Source organism: Mobula birostris, chromosome 7 (genome assembly GCF_030028105.1).
Source record: "Mobula birostris isolate sMobBir1 chromosome 7, sMobBir1.hap1, whole genome shotgun sequence".
NCBI classification, from domain to species: Eukaryota; Metazoa; Chordata; class Chondrichthyes; order Myliobatiformes; family Myliobatidae; genus Mobula; species Mobula birostris.
Genome location: NC_092376.1, coordinates 22,275,875 through 22,295,209, shown reverse-complemented (window position 1 = coordinate 22,295,209; position 19,335 = coordinate 22,275,875). Strand labels below are relative to the sequence as shown.

At 43.0% G+C, this 19,335-nt stretch overlaps 1 protein-coding gene across 3 annotated transcripts in view; it reads left to right on the top strand.

Moving 5' to 3' along the window:
• Positions 1 to 19,335, top strand: part of gabrg3 (gamma-aminobutyric acid type A receptor subunit gamma3) — a 775,666-nt gene that overhangs the window by 698,776 nt on the left and 57,555 nt on the right. For all 3 annotated transcript variants that reach the window (XM_072264242.1, XM_072264244.1, XM_072264243.1), the window contains one exon: positions 127 to 279. In XM_072264242.1, coding sequence (XP_072120343.1) covers positions 127 to 279 — 153 coding nt within the window. The remainder of the gene's footprint in view (positions 1 to 126; positions 280 to 19,335) is intronic.

The window sequence follows — 19,335 nt, the reverse complement described above, 5'->3', positions numbered from 1 at the left end:
GGAAAGAAGGTCAGTGTGCTACTGCATTGATTTGAACTTGTGCTCCGTTCATCCAGCTCAGGAACATTGATTTTAGCACATCATCAACTGAACATGACATTAACGTACCGTTTTTCTCTTAATCAGGGGAATATGTCGTCATGACAGTCTACTTCGACTTAAGCAGAAGAATGGGATATTTCACGATTCAGACCTACATACCATGCATATTGACAGTTGTCCTCTCCTGGGTCTCATTCTGGATCAAAAAAGACGCAACTCCTGCCCGGACAGCACTGGGTAAGCTTTGTGACACATTTAGTTTCTGGATCTCTGACTTATTGAGAAAGCAGAGCTAAACCTGAGAGATGGAGTGGCGAGGGAAGGAAATGCAATGAGTGGTAAAGATTTGGGAATATACTGCTCTAAAACATAGGGCCAGCAGATCCAATGGTAGCTTTCAAAGGGGTATTACTTGGAATATTGTGAGTAGTTTTGGGCCCCTTTTCTAATAATGGATGAGCTATCTTTGGAGAGAGTCCAGAGGAGGTTCACGAGAATGATCCCTGGAATGAATGGGTTAACATATGAGGAGTACTTGATGGCTCTGGGCCCGCAATCACTGAAGTTTAAAAGAATTGGGGGGTGGGGGGGAAGAAGATTTCATTGATACCTATTGAATAATGAAAGGCCTAGACAGAGTGGATTTGGAGAGGATGGTTCCAATAGCGAGGGGGAGGGGAAGTCTTGAACCAGAGGGTACAGCCACAGGATAACGGACGTCCCTTTAGATCAGAGATGTGGAGGAATTTCTTTAGCCAAAGGTTGGTGAATCTGTGTAATTTGTTGCTTCAGACTGCTTTGGAAGCCAAGTTATTGGGAACTTTAATGTGGAGGTTGACAGATTCTTGATTAGTAAGTGGGCCAAAGGTTAAGGGAAGAAGTCAGGAGAATGGAGCTGAGAGGGATAATAAGTCAGCTATGATGGAATGGTGGAGCAAACTCAGTGGGCCAAATGGCTTAATTCTGATCTTATGTGTTATGGTCTTATTAGAGATGAGACATTTTAACAAGTGGTAGGGAAAGACTTGTGGGTCTCATTGAATACCTCTTACAAAGAGTAGATATTTGTACCGTGAGCTGAAAGGTCAGTATATTATGTTCCATGAATCTGTGAATTCATCTGCTCCCGATTTATAGACTTTAAAGACAAGTGTAGTAGAAATCTATTCACTGCTGCTGTTACAAAATATTTGATCTAGAGTATGGCCCTCCTACCCTGCCTTTTTGATATAGCCCTGTTCTATATACTTGTCCATATTTCCCAAAGTTTTATGACTACAGCCATTGTTAGTGGCTCTGATATCTAGTGCCGAAGCCAATGGAACAAAGTGAGGTACTGGAATGGCCTACCAATAGAATAAGTATTTTCAAGTGCTTTGTCTGCTCTGGTATTATAATGGCTTCCAGATATTTTGTTCATTTTGGCTTGTCAAATTTAAAAGCAATTTGTAAGTAACAAGGTCATTAATGAATGTTGGACTAAGAACATAAATAAGAAACAAGGAGAAAGAAGAGAAGACCGGTTAGAGCCATTGGATACCAAATGTTTGAAAAACATCAGTTGAAAACTGTCACGGGATTAAAGGATTCCTTTAAATAGTCTGTTCAAATTAAGTTATGGTTGCAGGGCAGGTCGTCCCTCGATCAGATATAACGTTACTATATCTGTGCATATTAAATCCACATTACCTTCAACTGGACATGAGGAGAGTTTCAAAAATGTGACAGCTGATGCTCCAATGCCCATTCATGGCGATAAACCATTGCCACGGTTAGAATGACATATCAATGCAAGGTCCCATTGGCTAAATTTATTAGACAATAAAGAAACAATGACACTGTTCAAAGTTTCTAGGGACTATCAGTATTTGTCCACTGATAGTCGCTAGCAACAATAGACAAATCCCTGTCTCCAACACATTTTCATTATTTTGCCTTATACATTTAGCCTCAAATATGTTCTGTACTACGAGCTAATGTTCAAATATGCCACTCATAACTCAAGGAGAAAATAGGTACTAAGCATTTCACTGCCAGTATGATACTTAGAGTCCTCTGTTTATAATGCTGTACCCATCACATAAAGATAATAGCTTCAGAATTTACTTTAAATGAGTTTTATTAAAAATGAAAGTATTCTAATTTTTCATTGGCCAACTCAGCTCCTTCATCCTGCCTATTTGGTTGGCAGGGTGGAGATATGGCTCTACCAAGGGAAGAGTAGGATGCTCCTTCCCTCCGCTAGCCTGCAGGTCTGCCTTAGGCAAGGTGCATCACCTGCTTAGCTCTCCCATCAGGGTCACCTGAAGCCAGGAGAGCAAGTTGTGGATGCTCATATGAGCTGCTGGTGCATATCATAAGTTCCAGTTATGTGACTACTGATGTCAGGCAGACAACCTCTGAAGAGAATTGATAATGGCTGGGGTCAACCGTCTTGTAAAGACCCTGCCCAGGAGAAAGCAATGGCAAATCACTTCTGTAGAAAACTCTGCCAAGAACAATCATGGTCATAAAGACATCATCGCCTATGTCATATAACACAGCCCATGATGATGATGATGGTCCTGCCTATGTTGCCTCTTCAAAGAGCTAGACCATCCATGTCTTCAGGAGTTTATGAGGACATTGTGTGGTCTCATTTTAATAATTATTGTCGATGTTCATGGACCATTCACTTCCATATCAATATAATTTTATTTGTTCACATTAGTGTGAGTTAATAAAAAGTAAAAAAAAAAGAAGAAAATTATACCTCAAACACAAGGAAATCTGCAGATGCTGGAAATTCAAGCAACACCCATAAAAAATGCTGGTGAAGTCCTGACGAAGGGTCTCAGCCCAAAACGTTGACTGTACCTCTTCCTATAGATGCTGCCTGGTCTGCTGCATTCACCAGCATCTTTGTGGGTGTTACCAGAAAATCATACCTATCTGTTTATGAATCAAGTTGCACGACATCTATATTTTATTCACCAATAGATCCAGAATCAAGCAGATATTTATTTACATAGAGCGTACGAGCTATAAGGAGAGATTGGACAAACTTGGATTGTTTTCTCTGGAGGACTGGAACATGAAAGAAGTTTAAAAGTCATGAGAGATACGAGAGGGTAAATAGTTGGAGTCATTTGCCCAGTAGAAAAATGTAAATTACTGGAGGGCTTAGCTTCAAAGTGAGAGAGGGAATGTTTAAAGAAGATAATATAAATGGTAAGGCTCTTGGCAGTGTGGAAGATTTGAGAGATCTTGGGGACCGTGTCGATAGGACACTCAAATCTGCTGTGCAAGTTAAGAAGATGTATGATGTGTTGGCATTCATCACCGTACGACTGACTTCTAGAGCCTGAGGTGATGTTACAGCTACATAAGACCTTGGTCAGACCCCACTTGGAGAACGTGTTCACTTCTGGTCACCACACTACAGGAAGGATGTGGATACTATAGAGAGAGTGCAGAGGAGATTTACAAAGACGTTGCCTGGATTGGAGGGTGTACCTTATGAGAATAGGTTGAGTGAACTTGGCCTTTTCTCCCAGGAGCGACGGAGGGTGAGAGGTGACCTGATAGAGGTGTATAAGATTATGAGGGACATTGATCATGTGGAAAGCCAGAGACTTTCTCCCAGGGATGAAATGGCTAATATGAGGGGGCATAGTTTTCTTTCTTTCTTTTTAAATCTTTTTATTGAATAAGTGTACAAAAAGGTAAGCCTTATAGGCACTAATACACTGTTAGAATATAATAAAATTACAGGAGATATTAATACAGATAAAAAAATGATACAAACAATGTAATTTAAACATAACATAATAAGGTAACATAATAGTATACTAATGTTTATATATATATATATCAATAGAGAAAAAAGGAAAAAAAAACCCCAAAAAACCTCCCCAAAAATACCCACCGTGCAACTAAACTAAAAGCAAAGCAAAGCAATGGGCTAACTTGCAACCAAGTAGAGTTGAAGAACTTAAAATCACGACCTCAAACCCGACCTCCATTAAAAACAGTAAAAAACAAACAAGAAGGGAATATAAATATGGAGCAAAAAAGAGAAGAAAAAAAAATTACATTAAATGAAAATATTGAATAAAAGATCTCCAGGTCTGTTCAAATTTAAGTGAGGAATCATAGAGATTGCTTCTAATTTTCTCCAAATTCAAGCATAATATCGTCTGAGAAAACCAAAAAAAGGTAGTTGGAGCATTAAGCTCTTTCCAATGTTGTAAAATACATCTTTTCACCATTAAAGTAAGAAATGCAATCATTCTACGGGCTGAAGGAGAAAGATTACTGGAAATTTTAGGTAATCCAAAGATAGCAGTAATAGGGTGAGGAGAAATATCTATATTCAATACCTTTGAGGTAATATTAAAAATGTCTCTCCAAAAAGTTTCCAGAGTAGGACAAGACCAAAACATATTAGCTAAAGAGGCTATCTGCCCCGCACATCTATCACAAAAAGGATTAATATGAGAATAAAAACGAGCTAATTTATCTTTGGACATATGTGCTCTATGAACAACTTTAAATTGAATTAGGGAATGTTTAGCACAGATAGAGGAAGTATTGACTAATTGTAAAATCTGCCCCCAGTCATCCACAGAAATGATAGAACCCAATTCCTGTTCCCAATCTATCCTAATCTTATCAAATGGAGCTTTCCTAAGTTTCATAATAATATTATAAATCATAGCCGATGCACCTTTCTGACATGGATTAAGGTTAATTATAGTATCTAAAATATATGTAGGAGGAAGCATTGGAAAGGAAGAAAGTATAGTACTTAGGAAGTTTCTAACTTGTAGATATCTAAAAAAATGTATTCTTGATAAATTATATTTATTAGATAATTGTTCAAAAGACATAAGGGAACCATCCAAAAACCGTGAAATACAAGGGGGGGCACAGTTTTAAGGTGCTTGGAAGAAGGTACAAGGGAGATGTCAGAGGTAAGTTTTTTACACAGAGAGTGGTGGGTGCATGGAATGCGCCGCCAGCGACGGTGGTGATAAAAGTGAATACATTAGGATCTTTTAAAAACCTCTTAGATAGGTACATGGAGCTTGGAAAAACAGAGGGCTATGTGCTAGGGAAATTCTAGGCGGTTTCTAGAGTAGGTTACATTGTTGGCACAGCATTGTGGGCTGAAGGGCCTGTAATGTGCTGTAAATTTCTATGTTCTATGTATGTTAAAATCTGCAAGACAAAGCCCTGTTGGACATTGGGAATGTAGAATAATGCAAGTCTGGTTCACTGGTGTATTGGAGAGGCCAAAGGCGGGGGAGCTGCATGGCCTCATGTCACGGGCTCGCCTGTTGCAGCTGCCCAGCAGAGGAGGTACTGGAGGCGCTACGACACGGTATCCATGCTGGATTGGGAGCTGGCACCTCCCATCAATGCTGCTCTCCAGTGTTTGCTCAGTGGAAGACTAGGTAGATTGTATGCGTGCCTTTATCTGCAGATGCTGAGAACTTGTCCTTGGTGACAAATATCCATGCAACATCAATCTGCAGGACATGAGCTATATTATATTTTTCTGTGTGACTGTATATTTACTGCTATCTTATATGTGCTATATGTGGCTTGAGTCGTGCATGACTGTTGGTACTGTGCTTTGCATCTTGGCCCCAGAGGAACATTGTTTTGTTTGGCTATATTCATGGATATTCATGTATGGTTGAATAATAATCAAACTTTAATTTACTTACTTAAGTTTCATGAACATACTGGTAGGTGACTGGAATGTGCTGCTAGGAACAGCGAGGGAAGCTGATATGATGACGGCACTTAAAGTGTTTTTACTCAGAGACAGGATTATGTATGTCTGGAGGGATATGGATCATGTGCAGGTAGAAGGGATTAATTTAAAATGGTATCATGTTAAGCTCAGACATCATGGGCCATAGGGCCTGTTCATGTGCTCTACTGCTCTCTGTTTTAATGTTCAACGTTAACAGTTAGAAAGTGAAAAGTATTATTACCTAAATTAATTGATGCATGAGGCGTGGATGCACCTAATGAAAATTAATAGGATGAGAAGCACAAGGGATCCTGCAGATGCTGGAAAACTTGAACAACACACACAGAGTGTTTGAGGAACTCGGCAAGAGAAGAGCATCTTTGCAGGGGAATAACCAGTCGACAGGTTGAGGTGAACTTGGCCTTTTCTCCTTGGAGCAACAGAGGATGAGAGGTGACCTGATAGATGGTGTATAAGATGATGAGAGGCATCAGTCGTCTGGATAGCCAAAGGCTTTTCCCAGGGCTGAAATGGCTAACACGAGCAGGCATCGTTTTGAGGTGCTTGGAAGTAGGTACAGAGGGGATGTCAGAGGTAAGTTTTTCACACAAAGAGTGGTGGGTGCATGGAATGCACTGCCAGCAAAGGCGGTAGAGGCGAATACATTAGGGTCTTTTAAGAATTCTAGGCAGTTTCGAGAGTAGATTACGTGATGGCACAACATTGTGGGCCGAAGGGCCTGTAATGAGCTGTTGGTTTCTATGTTTATGTTTCTATGACATTTCAGGCTGAACCCCTTCATCAGAACTCCATAGCTAATAGTGATGATAAAGAAAGTTGAAGTCATTATATGGGAGTTACATGTAAGAGTTTCCTATCCAAAGTCAAAATAAATTTATTATCAAAGTATGTATATTTCACCATATATTACGTTGAGATTCATTTTCTTGCAGTTACTTACAGGAAAATAAGAGGATACAACAGAATTTATGAAAAACTTTACATAAACAAACAACCAATATGGAAAAGAAGACAAAAAGTGAGACTGCTGGTTGAGAAATTTGTTTAGGTGTGAGATGAGTAAAGTTATCCACACCAGTTTAGGAGCCTGATGGTTGTAGGGTAATAATTATTCCTGAACCTTCCCAATGATAGTAACAAGAAGAGATCATGGCCTGTGTGGTTGCTATCCTTGATGATGGATCCTGTTTTTCCTTGGCGGCACTCCTTGCAGATGGGCTGCAAGGTGGGGAGGACTTTGCCTGTGATGAGGTGGCCTGTGTCCACCATTTTCTGTGGACTTTCCCATTCCTATGCATTGGTGTTTCCAAACCTGGCCATTTCGAAGCCTGATCCAGTTGCTTCCCAGGCTTTGACACTCGAATGACAGGGAGTCACGAAGCCACATGCAGGGCAGACCAACTACAAAGCGCCAACCTTCCCACATCCAGCAAGTAACCTAGGGACAAACTTGACAGTGGTTCAAGAGATGGGCATCTGTCCACAATTTTAATCATGGACATCAATCAGGGAGTAGTTTCTAAGAAAATGATAAACAATCACAAGCAAGAGAGAATCTGCAGATGCAATCCAAACAGTCAGGAATCTGGAAATCCAAGCAACACACAAAAATGCTGGAGGAACTCAGCAGGCCGGGCAGCATCTATGGAAAAGAGTCAATGTTTCTGGCCAAGGCCAAATATTTTCCAATGGCCTAGCTCTTTGAAGATGCAACATATGCAGTCCTGATGAAGGATTTTGGCCCAAGACGTCATCTGTTTACTCTTTTCCATAAATAACTGGCCTGCTGAGTTCCTCCAGCATTTTGTGTATGTTAAATGAAAAACAATGTTCTTATGAAAAAGATAATATTTTTCTGAAGTTATATCCTCATTTTAAGGGCAGACCTGCTTGGGAATTTTCCAGTTGAATGGCTAGTCTGAGTTCACAGCTTAAAAATCATCTCAATAAAGTGCCTACATTCTGCATCACTGCACCTGGTTCATACCCAAATGCCACGCCAGTCTGGTGAAGTCAGCAAAGTATTTAAAGTGAGTAAACCATATACTGGAGATTTTTTAAAGTTGGACCTTATTGTTAGATTGCCAAACATTGCTGTACATTGCTGTGACACAAGCTGAGCACAAAATTTAAAGGTTTGGGTGTTGTTAACTTCCTTCTATAACTGGAGTTTGAGGCTAGGAATTCAGGGTCTCATCACCAGCTAGGCTAGGGGTCAACACCAAAGATCAAAGCCTGAAGTTAGACTGAAAGTCCAAAGTGAAAGCCCAATGGCCAAATTCTGGGTACTGGAGACAAGAGGCCCAGAGGCCTGGCCTGGGATTGGAAGACTGTCCGCATGTACGGGGGTGGGATGAGGAAAGAGGCTTGTTTTGCTGTTCACACAAAATACTGGAGGAACTCAGCAGGACAGGCGGCAGCTATGGAAGTGAATAAACGGTCGATGTTTCGGGCTGAGACCCTTCAAGAATAGAAAGGAAGGGGGAAGACAGCAGAATGAAAAAGCTGGAGAGGTGGGTAGGAAAGGTAAAGGGCTGACGAGCATGGAGCTTCTGGCTCCTGGAATGACGGGGGGTGGGGGGGCACAGTAGTTGTCCACATGAGCCACCTCAGCTCCACTTCCAACAGGGTGGCCATTCTTGTTGGCACCTTTCTTCCACCCTGAGATATTGCAGTTCAGGAACTGGTGCCAGGCCATCTGCTTCACCTCACCGTGTGTCAGGATGGTGTGCTGGAGCATTTTGTAAATCTGTACGCCCCAGAACCTGGCCCAATGCAGGTGTGTCCATTTCGAGAGGTGTCCACGTTGCTGGAGACCATAGATCATAGCAAGTGCACTATCCTGGGATGTGATCTCCATTGTACCCTCAAGGAGGGGGATTGCACTGGTCCTCAGAGTAGTCAAACTTTGGTAAGAAAGTTAAGGGAGTTGATTGTATCCTCTGAATTAGTTGATGTATGGCAGAGCCTTCACGCTGACCTCTGAGCTTTCTCAAGGAGGTATAGAGGGGGTGGAGGCTCGCGGATTGAGCAACTGTTCATCTCCAGGTCACATGTCTCATGTCTCCCAAGTGACGGGCACCACCGTGCAGCTGATTGCGTGCTCAGATCACCTGGTGTGGGCAGAGCTTAGTGCGCTGCCTGCGCAAGTGAGTTCCACGTACTGGCATTTCAACATCTGGCTCCTGGATGATGCCTGTCTCCAAGATTTGTTCGGTGAGTTTTGAATGGCCTGTCAGGAAGAACAATGGGATCAGTCGGCTCACAGCCAGGAATATGCTCGTGGGTCGACCAAGCAGCGGACGTCCGGGGTCGATCAGCTTGAGAAGGAGCTGATCGACTTGAAGTCCTGGCTACGGCCGACCAATGGAGATCCGCCCCTCTGGGATGAGTACCAGAGGAAGGAGGAACTGAGGCACCTGCAGCTTGAGAGGTCCCAAGGCATTTTGTGTGAAGTCATGGATCCAGTTGCTACAGGATCTGGACCATGCCTCGACCTTCTTCTGTTCTCTTGAAAAGGAGAGGGGTGTCCACAGGCAGCTCGTGGAACTGCTGGCAGAGGATGGCTCCTCTGTCATGGATTTAGTGAGAATTGTCTCGGAAGTCCATTTCTTTTATGAGGCCTATTCTCACCGGACCCGTGCAGTGAGGATGCACACAGAGCTCTGGGGGAGGACTTGCCAAGGGTTAGCCTTGCAGGTGCTGAGCTGTGAGAAGTCCTGCTACCTTTGGAGGAGCTGACCAGTGTCCTCAACTCCAGCAGGTCCCCGGGATTACATGGGTTGACAGTTGAATATCTCCGGGCCCTCTGGGACACCCTAGGGGTTGATTATCCAAGAGTATTGGGGCATGGCAACAGGTAAGATGCCCCTCTCTTGGTGCAGAGCAGTTATAGCCCTTCTGCCAAAGAAGGGGGATCAATGTTGCCAAAGGAATTGGCACCAAGTATCTCTCCTTAGTGCGGAGTATAAGATCTTTACCCGGGCAATGGCCAGTCATCTGAGCTCTGTGCTGGCTCAAGTGGACCACCCTGATCAGTCCTACACACTGCCAGATGGTCCATCAGAACAATATCCACCTTGTCTGAGACCTCATCTACCTGTGCTGAAAGGCTGATCTGTCAGTCACCTTTTCTGTCCCTTGACCAAGAGAAAACCTCTGACAGGGTGGACCACGAGTGCCTTTTTGGAACACTGAAAACGTTCAGGCTCAGGCCGTATTTTGTGATCCGCGTTTAATTGTTGAACACTGCTGCAGAGTGCCTTGTTAAGGTTAATGGGTCTTTGACGGTGCCCTTGTGCTTTGGGAGAGGGTTGCGTTAGGGGTGTTCCATGTCTGGGCAGTCGTACTTTGTTTGCATGAAACCATTCCTGTGCCTTCTCCATCAGAAGTTAATGGGATTGGATCTCCGCAAACCAGACATGATGGTCATCCTTTCGGCTTATGCTGATGACGTCCTCCTCATGGTCACTGACCCAGTTGACTTGCAGAGGATATGAGACTGCCAGCAGATCTTCTCAGCCATGTCCTCTACAGGGGGCAACTGGGAAAAGAGTGCGGTGCTCTTGGTGAATTAGAGACAGGAGGACACCCTACTGGAGGGGTTGAGACCCTTTGCGTGGAGCATCAGTTTGGAGGCCTACCTGAGCTCGATGGAGGATTCCTGGCCTGTGAACTGGCAGGATTTACAGACCAAGATCTCTGTCCAGCTGGGACACTGGTCAGGGCTTCTTCGTGCAATCTCATACCAGGGATCAGCGTTGGTTATGAATCAGCTGGTCGCCTCCGTGATATGGTACTGGCTGAATACTTTAATACCACCCACTGCTTTTGTCTCCAGGACCCAGAACAGGCTGGTGGAATTCTGAGATAACTGGAGACATTGGGTCTCTGCTGCAGCCCTGAGTCTTCCGATCACAGAGGGTGGTCAGTCATTGGTGTTCATGCACACCCAGTTGGCAGCTCTCCGCCTCGAGACCCTGCAGAGTTACCTGTATAGAGTCCAGCACCCAAGATGGCATGCACTGGTGATGCACTTTCTCCACCAGGGACACTGCCTGCAGAAGAGCATGTGGCTTCCAGCAGATAGTATCAGCTTTGAAGGAACTGCCTCTGTTTTACCGAGAGCTGGTGAAGGTATGGGATCTGGTCTCATCCAGACAGGGTTCTCCTATGCCGGTGGGGGGACGGTGCTCTAGCTGTGAGGGGGACTGGTCCCCATCCTTTCATGGTGGGTGTCGAGGAGGCTCGGGGAAGTGGAGAGATTCCATGTGATAGGCTGGAAATGCTCATCGTATGCAGGCCCCGGGATACCATGTGGAAGAGGGTCCTGCATAGCATGAGCCATATCGCAGGGATGCCCATCGTGCCCTTCCACTCCAAAGCGTTACTTGTATGGGCTGCTCTTGTGTACGTTTCGCTTCCTTGCCTTCATCTGCCGACCGGACTCAACTTGGTGATCTGTTTTACCATCTGGCAGTGGAGGTCCCCAGTGGAAATCTCTTTATGCAGGTGTCCTTCCCCTGTACATTGGGGACCTGCGGTGGAAGATGTTGCATGGGGCAGTACCATGCAACAAATCTTTAAGCAGGTTCACTGACACCCCGTCCACCTGTCCATTCAGTGGCCGGGAGGAGTCAGTGTACCATGCTTATATGGAGTGTGAGAGGCTGCAGCCCCTGTTTGAGTATCCGAAGGGGCTGCTGCTCAGGTTCTGGTTGCACTTCAGCCCCGCGTTCCTTCTATACGGGGACCCAGTACGGAAGGGGGTGGGGTGCAAGGAGGATCTACGGGTGGGCTTGCTCCTGGGCCTGCCCAAGATGCCCATTCATGCATCTAGGAAAGTCAAGGGCTCTGCAAGGGCCCAACTGTCCTTGGAGAGGGAGAATGCAGTCACAATGGGTATGGTGGGGGATTTCTGGGAGTCGTAGGCCCCCAGGGAATTGGCTGTTTTATAGACAGTAATAATCATGTTTTAAATTGAAATTTTTTTACTATCTTGCAAATACTTAATGTTTATACTTTGCGTAATTCTTGTGTAAATAAACTTTTACAATTTAAAAAAAAATGAGGAGGGGGCCTGGGGGAGATGATAAGCAGGTGAAGAAGAGGTGAGAGGCCAGAGTGGGGAATAGAGGAAGCAGGAAGAGGGAAGGATTTTTTTAATGGAAGGAGAAATTGATATTCATGCCATCAGGTCGGAGGCTACCCAGACGGAATATAATGTGTTGCTCCTCCAATGTGAATCAGAATTAAAATGTTTGGCCACTGGGCAGTTCCAGTTTTGATGGATGGAGCGGAGATGCCTGATTTATGACGAGTCTCACCAATGCTGAGGAGGCCGCATCAGGATCACTGGACACAATAGGTGACCCCCGCAGATTCACAGGTGAACTGTTGCCTCACCTGGAAGGACTGTTTGGGACCTGAGTGGAGGTGAATGGGCAGGTGTAGCACTTTGGCCACTTACAGGGATAAGTGCCAGGAGGGAGATTAGTGGGAAGGGACAAATGGACAAATGGACAAAGGAATCATAGAGCAAGCAATTCCTGTGAAAAGTATTGGGGGAGGGGGAGGTAAAGATATGTTTGGTGGTAGGATCCCTTTGGAGATTGCGGAAGTTGTGGAGAATGATGTGTTGGATGCAGAGGCTCATGGGATGGTAGTGAGGACAAGAGGAACTCTATCACTGTTAAGGCGGTGTGAAGATGAAATGAGCACAGGTGTTCGGTAAATGGAGGAGATGCGGATGAGGGTAGAGCCAAGATAACCGTGGCTAATAAAGGATGTCTGTTGACAGCTAGTCTCCCCGAGATGGAGGTAGAGAGATCGAGAAATGGGGGGGGAGGTGTCAGAAATGGACCACGTGAATTGAAGGGCAGGGTGGAAGTTAGAGACAAAGTTATTTTGTTTTGCTGTTTTTTGCAAAGTTGTTTTGCTGTTGCTGTTTTGTTACTTGTTTTGTTCTGCTGAGCTTTATGGAGATTCCATGTCTGCCCCCAGCACATCCTGAGATGAATGATACATTTCACTATCTACTTTGATATACTGTACATGTAACAAATAAATGAATTGGAATTTGTGTTTTCAGGGTTTGCACAAAGCAAATGCAAGAAGCTTCACAGCCTGCTAAATTTCAAACCAAAGTATTTGCTTAACATTACAAGGCTTGTAGTGCATTAGTGAACCTACAAACTTGTTAAACATCTGCTCTAGCAAAGCTCTAGAGAGAACGTAACACAAATGAAACTGGATCTAACTGCTGTGAGAAGGGCCCTACAGATGGCAGACATGTCATGTCATGATACCAGGGATGCAAATTTCATGTTGATTTTTTTCAAATTGTGTGTGCGTTTTATTAACAAAATCTAATTTAGTATAAGGAGTTATATTTTGAGAATTATAGGCACATGAAGACTGGGGCTTAACTTTCAGAAAAAGGTGAAGAAAGGAATATGGAATAGGAATTTCTAATATTCATGGGGGTAAAAACAACTTGTCTTGCCTTGGACCACCTGCAAAAGAGCAATACCAACATCAGGCTGCTGCTTATTGTTTACAGCTGAGGGTTCGACACTATCATACAATCAGTTCTAACCAACAAATTCCCAAATCTGATCATCTGTACCTCCCTCTGCAATTGGATCCTTGACGTTTTCATTGGAAGTCCACAATCTGTGCAGATCAGAAGTAATATCTCCTCCTCCTTAACAAAGTTCAAAGTTCAAATGAAATTATTACCAAAGTACATGTATGTCAGTGTATACAACTCGGAGATTCAGTTTCTTGTGGGCATACACAATAATCCAATAAACATAATAAAATCAATGAAAGACTGCACCAACACAGTGGAAAACCAGTGTATAAAAACCTGTCCCTGAGGCCAGGTCTGTGGAGAGGGATATCATAGAGTGAGTGACTTTACATGCCAGGTTTAAAAAGTGACCAGGACTATTCTGCCAAGCAAAATATTATTTGGTTTATTAGTAACTTAGCAAAGGCCAATAAAAAGAAACAAACTGTAAGCAGAGTGGCTATTGTGTGAGTGGGCCAGTGTTAGAGGCTTTGGCTCAACAGGCTTGGGTGAGAATGGACAAGAGTCTAAAGGTGGTGAGTCATTTGGAATCATTTCGTTGATTGTAGAACTTAAGCTTAAGAAGTTAGAGCTAAATGTATACTGTAGCAAGTGTAGACTGGATGGCATTTAAGTGAGTTCAAAGTTCAAAGTAAATTTATTATCAAAGTATATATGTACAACTCTCAGATTCATTTTCTTGTGGACAATCACAATAAATACAAGAAACACAATAAAATCAATGAAAGACTATACCCAACAGGATGGACAACAACCAATGTGCAAAAAAAATCAACAAATAGTGCAATTACAAAAAAGGAAGAGATAAAAATAAATAATAACAATAAATAAGCAATAAATACTGAGAATATGAGATGAAGAGACCTTGAAAGTAGGTCCATAGGTTGTGGGGAGATATCAGTGATGGTGTGAATGAAGTTGAGTGAAGTTATCACCTCTGGTTCAAGAACCTCATTGTTGAGGGATAATAACTATTCCTAAGCCTGCTGATGCAGGTCCTGAGGCTTCTGTACTTTCTTCTCGATGGCAACAACAAGAAGAGAGTATGGTCTGGTTGGTGGGGGTCCTTGATGATGGATGTTGCTTTCCTGTGACATCACTCCTTGTAGATGAGCTCAATGGTGGGGAGAGATATACCGGTGATGAACTGGGCCATTTCCATTACATTTTGTAGGATTTTCCAAACAAGGGCATTGGTGTTTCCATACCAGGCTGTGATGCAACCAGTCAATATACTCTCCACCACACATCTATGGAGGTTAGTCAAAGTTTCAGATGATATGCCAAATCGTCACAAACTCCTAAGGAAATAGAAGCATTGCTGTGTTTTATTCATAATTACGATTATGGGCTGGGCCTGGCATAGACCCTCTGAAATGTTAATACTAAAGAATTTAAAGTTGCTGACCCTCTCCACCTCTGATACCCTGATGGCAGTTAGCTCATGGATCTCTAATTTCATCCTTCTTGTGAATAATCAGCTCCTTGGTCCTGCTGATACTGAGAAAGAGGTTGTTGTTCTGGCACTACTCAACCAGATTTTCAATCTCCCTCTCCTATATGCTGATTTGTCACCACCTTTGATTCAGCCAATGACAGTGGTGCTGTCAGCAATCTTAAACATGGCATTGGAGCTGTGACTAGCCACAGTCATAAGTGTAAAGTAAGTAGAGCCAGGACTAAGCACATAGCCTTGTGATGCATCTGTGCTGATGAAGATTGTGGTGGAGATATTGTTGCCAATTCAAACTGACTGGGGCCTGCAAGAGAAAAAAATTGAAGATCCAACTGCACAAGGAGCTATTGAGCCCAAGGTCATGAAGCTTATTGATTAGTTTTGAGGGGATGATAGTATTGAATGCCAAGCTGTATCGATAAAGAGCATCCTGATACATGCATCTTTGCTGCCCTTATGATCCAGGGTTCAGTGAAGAACCAGTGAAATGGCCGTGGGTCTGTTGTGCCGGTAGGCAAATTGAAGCAGATCCAAGTCAGTTCTCAGTCACTACCTTTGATTCAGCCAGAGATAGTGATGTCTTCGGAAAACTTAAATATGGCATTGGATCTGTGCTTAGCCTCACAGTCATAAGTATAAAGCAATTAGAGCAGGGGCTAAGCCTTGTGCCGAGGAAGACTGTGGAGAAGATGTTGCCAATCTGAACTGATGGGTCTGCAGGTGAGGAAAACTGAATGAAAAACAGGACGTGTCAAAAAGCTCAGCAGGTCGGAGAAAGATTTAAAATTTCATGTTGAAAATACCAGCAGAACTGAGAGAGAGAGAGAAACCAGGTTAGGCCAAGTGGTAGGGAGACAGAGGAGGGCAGACCAAAGGGAATGTCAATAATGAGATGAACTGATGGACAGCTATTGAACACAATGTTGAGCTGCTTTGTATGTACGCTTTGCTGATAATTTACTGAAGTCAGGGTGATGGCCTCCTGGGATGTGCTATGCAGGCCAGTAATACAAATGAAAGAAGGGGGAACAGATAAGGGAGATGATTAGCACACACAAATGGCAAGTTCTGATACAGAAAGGAAGAAAGGAAGTGTAAATTAGCTGAAGTTAGACTGTGCCCAGATGGAAAATAAGGCTTTGTTCTCCAGGTTATCAAGTTATAGAGTCTTACAGCACGGAAATAGGCCTTTCTGTCCAACTGGTCCATACCGACCAAGATGCCCATCTAAGCTATTCTCATTTGCCTGGGTTTGGCCCATATCCCTCCAAATTTTTCCTATCTTTGCACCTAAGTACCTTTTAAATGTTGCTAATGTTCCAGCCTCTACCACTTCGGCAGCTCATTCCATATATGGACCATGTTGAGTGAAAAAGTTGCCACTAATGTTCTTCTTAAATATCTCCTTTATTCCCCTCTGCCTGTCCTCTAAATAATTCTTCATTCCCTAATCTTGAGAAAAAGACTGTGTGCATTCACTCTATCTGTGCCCCTCATTCTTCCACACTCCAAAGAAAAACTTCCTAATCTGCTCAACCTCTCTCCCTCAAGTCCTCCTTTGGACTTTTTCCAGTTTAATGCATCTTTCCCACAGCATGGTGATCCAAACTGAACCCAATGTTCCAAATGAGGCCTTTCCAACATCTTGTACAACTGCAACAGAGCATTCCAACTTCTGACTAATGAAGTTGTCAAAGTTGACAAGCCTTCTTCACCATTCCGTTTCCCTGTGATGCCATTTTCAGAGAACCACATACTTATGTTGAGTACACTCCATAAGGCCATAAGACGTAGGAGCATTAAATCTTCTCCACTGTTCCATCAAGACCGATGTATTATCCCTTTCAACCCCATTCTCCTGCTTTCTCCCCATAATCTTTTACGCCCTGACTAATCACAAACCTATCAACTTCTGCTTTAAATATACTCAATGACCTAGCGTCTACAGCTGTCTGTGGGAATGAACTCAACAGATTCTCTATCCTCTGGTTAAAGATATTTCTCCTCATCTCTGTTCTGAGGTTATGTCCTCTACTCGAAGACTCTTCCACTATTGGAAATATCTTCTCCATATAAAGTCTATCTAGGCCTTTCAATACTCGAGAGATTTCACTCAAGTGCTCTGTCCTGTAAGGCAGAGGAGAAGCTGTGGTTCAGGAAGAATTTCCTCTGGTAGAGGGGAAGTAAAGAGGTGAAATGTTACCAAAGCTAAGCAGAACATTGAATTTGGTCGGATCAGCCATGATCTTATTGAGTGATGCAGTATACACAGTAGGCTGAATGGGCTGTTCTTGCTTCGAATTCAATATGCTCATATGCTTGTACCAGGCACGGACTTGACAGGTAAAATTTGAAACCACCGAGTTGAGATTAGCAAAGAGCAAATTAAATCAGCTAATACCAGAAATGATAATTCTTCATATGCACAAAAGAAGAAAACTATTCTATAACTAGTTAATGAAAGAAAAATTGAACATTAGTCTGGAGTTAATTGAATTTGCCAGAATACTCATGTGCCTATGACGCTCAAGTAGTGCTTCTTTAACTGTTATAAATTAATGAATATTATTTAATGAATTAGCACTCAGGTTATATGGCATTTGCTAATTAGACCGTAAGACCATAAGACATAGGAGCAGAGTTAGCCACTTGGCCCGTCGAGTCTGCTCCATCATTCAATCATGGCCGATCCTTTGCGCCTCCTCAGCCCCACTCCCTGGCCTTCTTCCTATAACCTTTGATGCCGCGTCCAATCAAGAACCTATCAAGCTCTGCCTTAAATACACACATTGATGTGTTGAAAGTTTTGCTCCTTCAGCCCTCTTGTCGTATCCTTTATAAAATACTAGCTACATTTGGAATGACCTTTAATTTACACAAATGGATATGGACAGCACTTCTCCACTTTCTTTTAACGTACCCTGGGTCATTATATAAATCATACCTGTGAATGACAAAAATCTGCCATGGGGTTTTTTTTCACAAAGGATGCTGAAAACAATTGATCTTGGCAGGAGCTTTGTAAATTCTCCTGCATCAGGTTTTACAAGAGTTGTGATAAGTGTCCTAAAACTTATTACCATTGTTGTTCTGGTGAAAATGAAACTATCAGCAAGGCAACTTGCTGGCTGTAAGCCATCTTATAAATTAACATAACTTAATGAGATGATTGCACTGGTGAGGTTGCAAAGAAGAGTCAAAGTGGAGGATTTCAGCTCTGACTGGAACACGTTGGTCTAGTTCTCCTTAGAGCAAATCTGTAAGGAGTTAGTACATTCTCCCCGTGACCACGTGGGGTTTCCTCTGGCTGCTCCAGTTTCCTCCCACATTCCGAAGATGTACAGGCTAGTAGGTTAACCGGGCACATGGCACATGGATGTAATTGGGTGACGTGGGCTTGTTGGTACAGAAGGCCTTGATACCATGCTGTGTCTTTGAATAAAATATAGAATAGAGGAGCAGTTTAAGGACAGAAGGAAAAAGCAACTTGAAGGGGAACTTTATGTATTGCTCTTGCAAAATAACACAATGATGACCCATGTATGTGATAATGAACCCTATTTGAACACTGATTCTGGTTATATAAAGAAGAGATTTGTTAGCAATTTACAAAAATTAAGAGGGATACAGATAGGGTAAATGCATGCAGGCTTTTTCCACTGCGGTTGGGTGGGATACAACTAGAACTTGTGGGTTAAAAGTGAAAGGTAAAAAGTTTAAGGGGAACATGAGGAGAAACTTCTTCACTCTGAGGATGGTGAGGGTGTGGAATGAGCTACCAGCACAAGTGGTGCATGCGAGCTCGATTTCAATGTTTAAGTTTGGATAGGTACATGAATGGTAGGTGTATGAACAGGTATGCTCCCGGTGCAGGTCGAAGGGAGTAGGGTGCTTAAATGGTTTGGCATTGACTAGATGGTCTGAAGGACCTGTTTTTGTGCCGTACCTTTCTATCACTCTCTGAATCTATGACTCTATGAAGCATCGTGTATTTCTGGATTGAGCTGTCAGATCGGAGGAAGTGGTTGAGGCAGGTACACTAGCAACTTGTAAAAAATAGTTGGACATACAGTATACCAGGATAAGAAAAGCTTAGAAGGTAATGTTTCATATAATCAGAATCAGTGTTAGAATAGGGTTCATTATCACAGACACGGGTCATGACATGTGTTATTTTGCAGGAGCAATACAATACAATACATAAACTTCCCCGTCAAGTTGCTTAGAACCTATTCTGTTAGAGATCAAATCAAATCAAACCAAGTTTAATTATCATTCAAACCATACATAGATACAGCTGAATGAGACAGTGTTATTCTGGGGCCAAGGTGCAAAACATTCAAAATACCAAGCAAACATTCTAAAATAGCGAGTAACATAATTCAAATATCGAGAAAAAAAAAATCACATGTTGTCCAACTGCCCCAGCGACAATGTCCAGCAACCGATTGTACAGTCTCCCTTCAGTGCTGCACA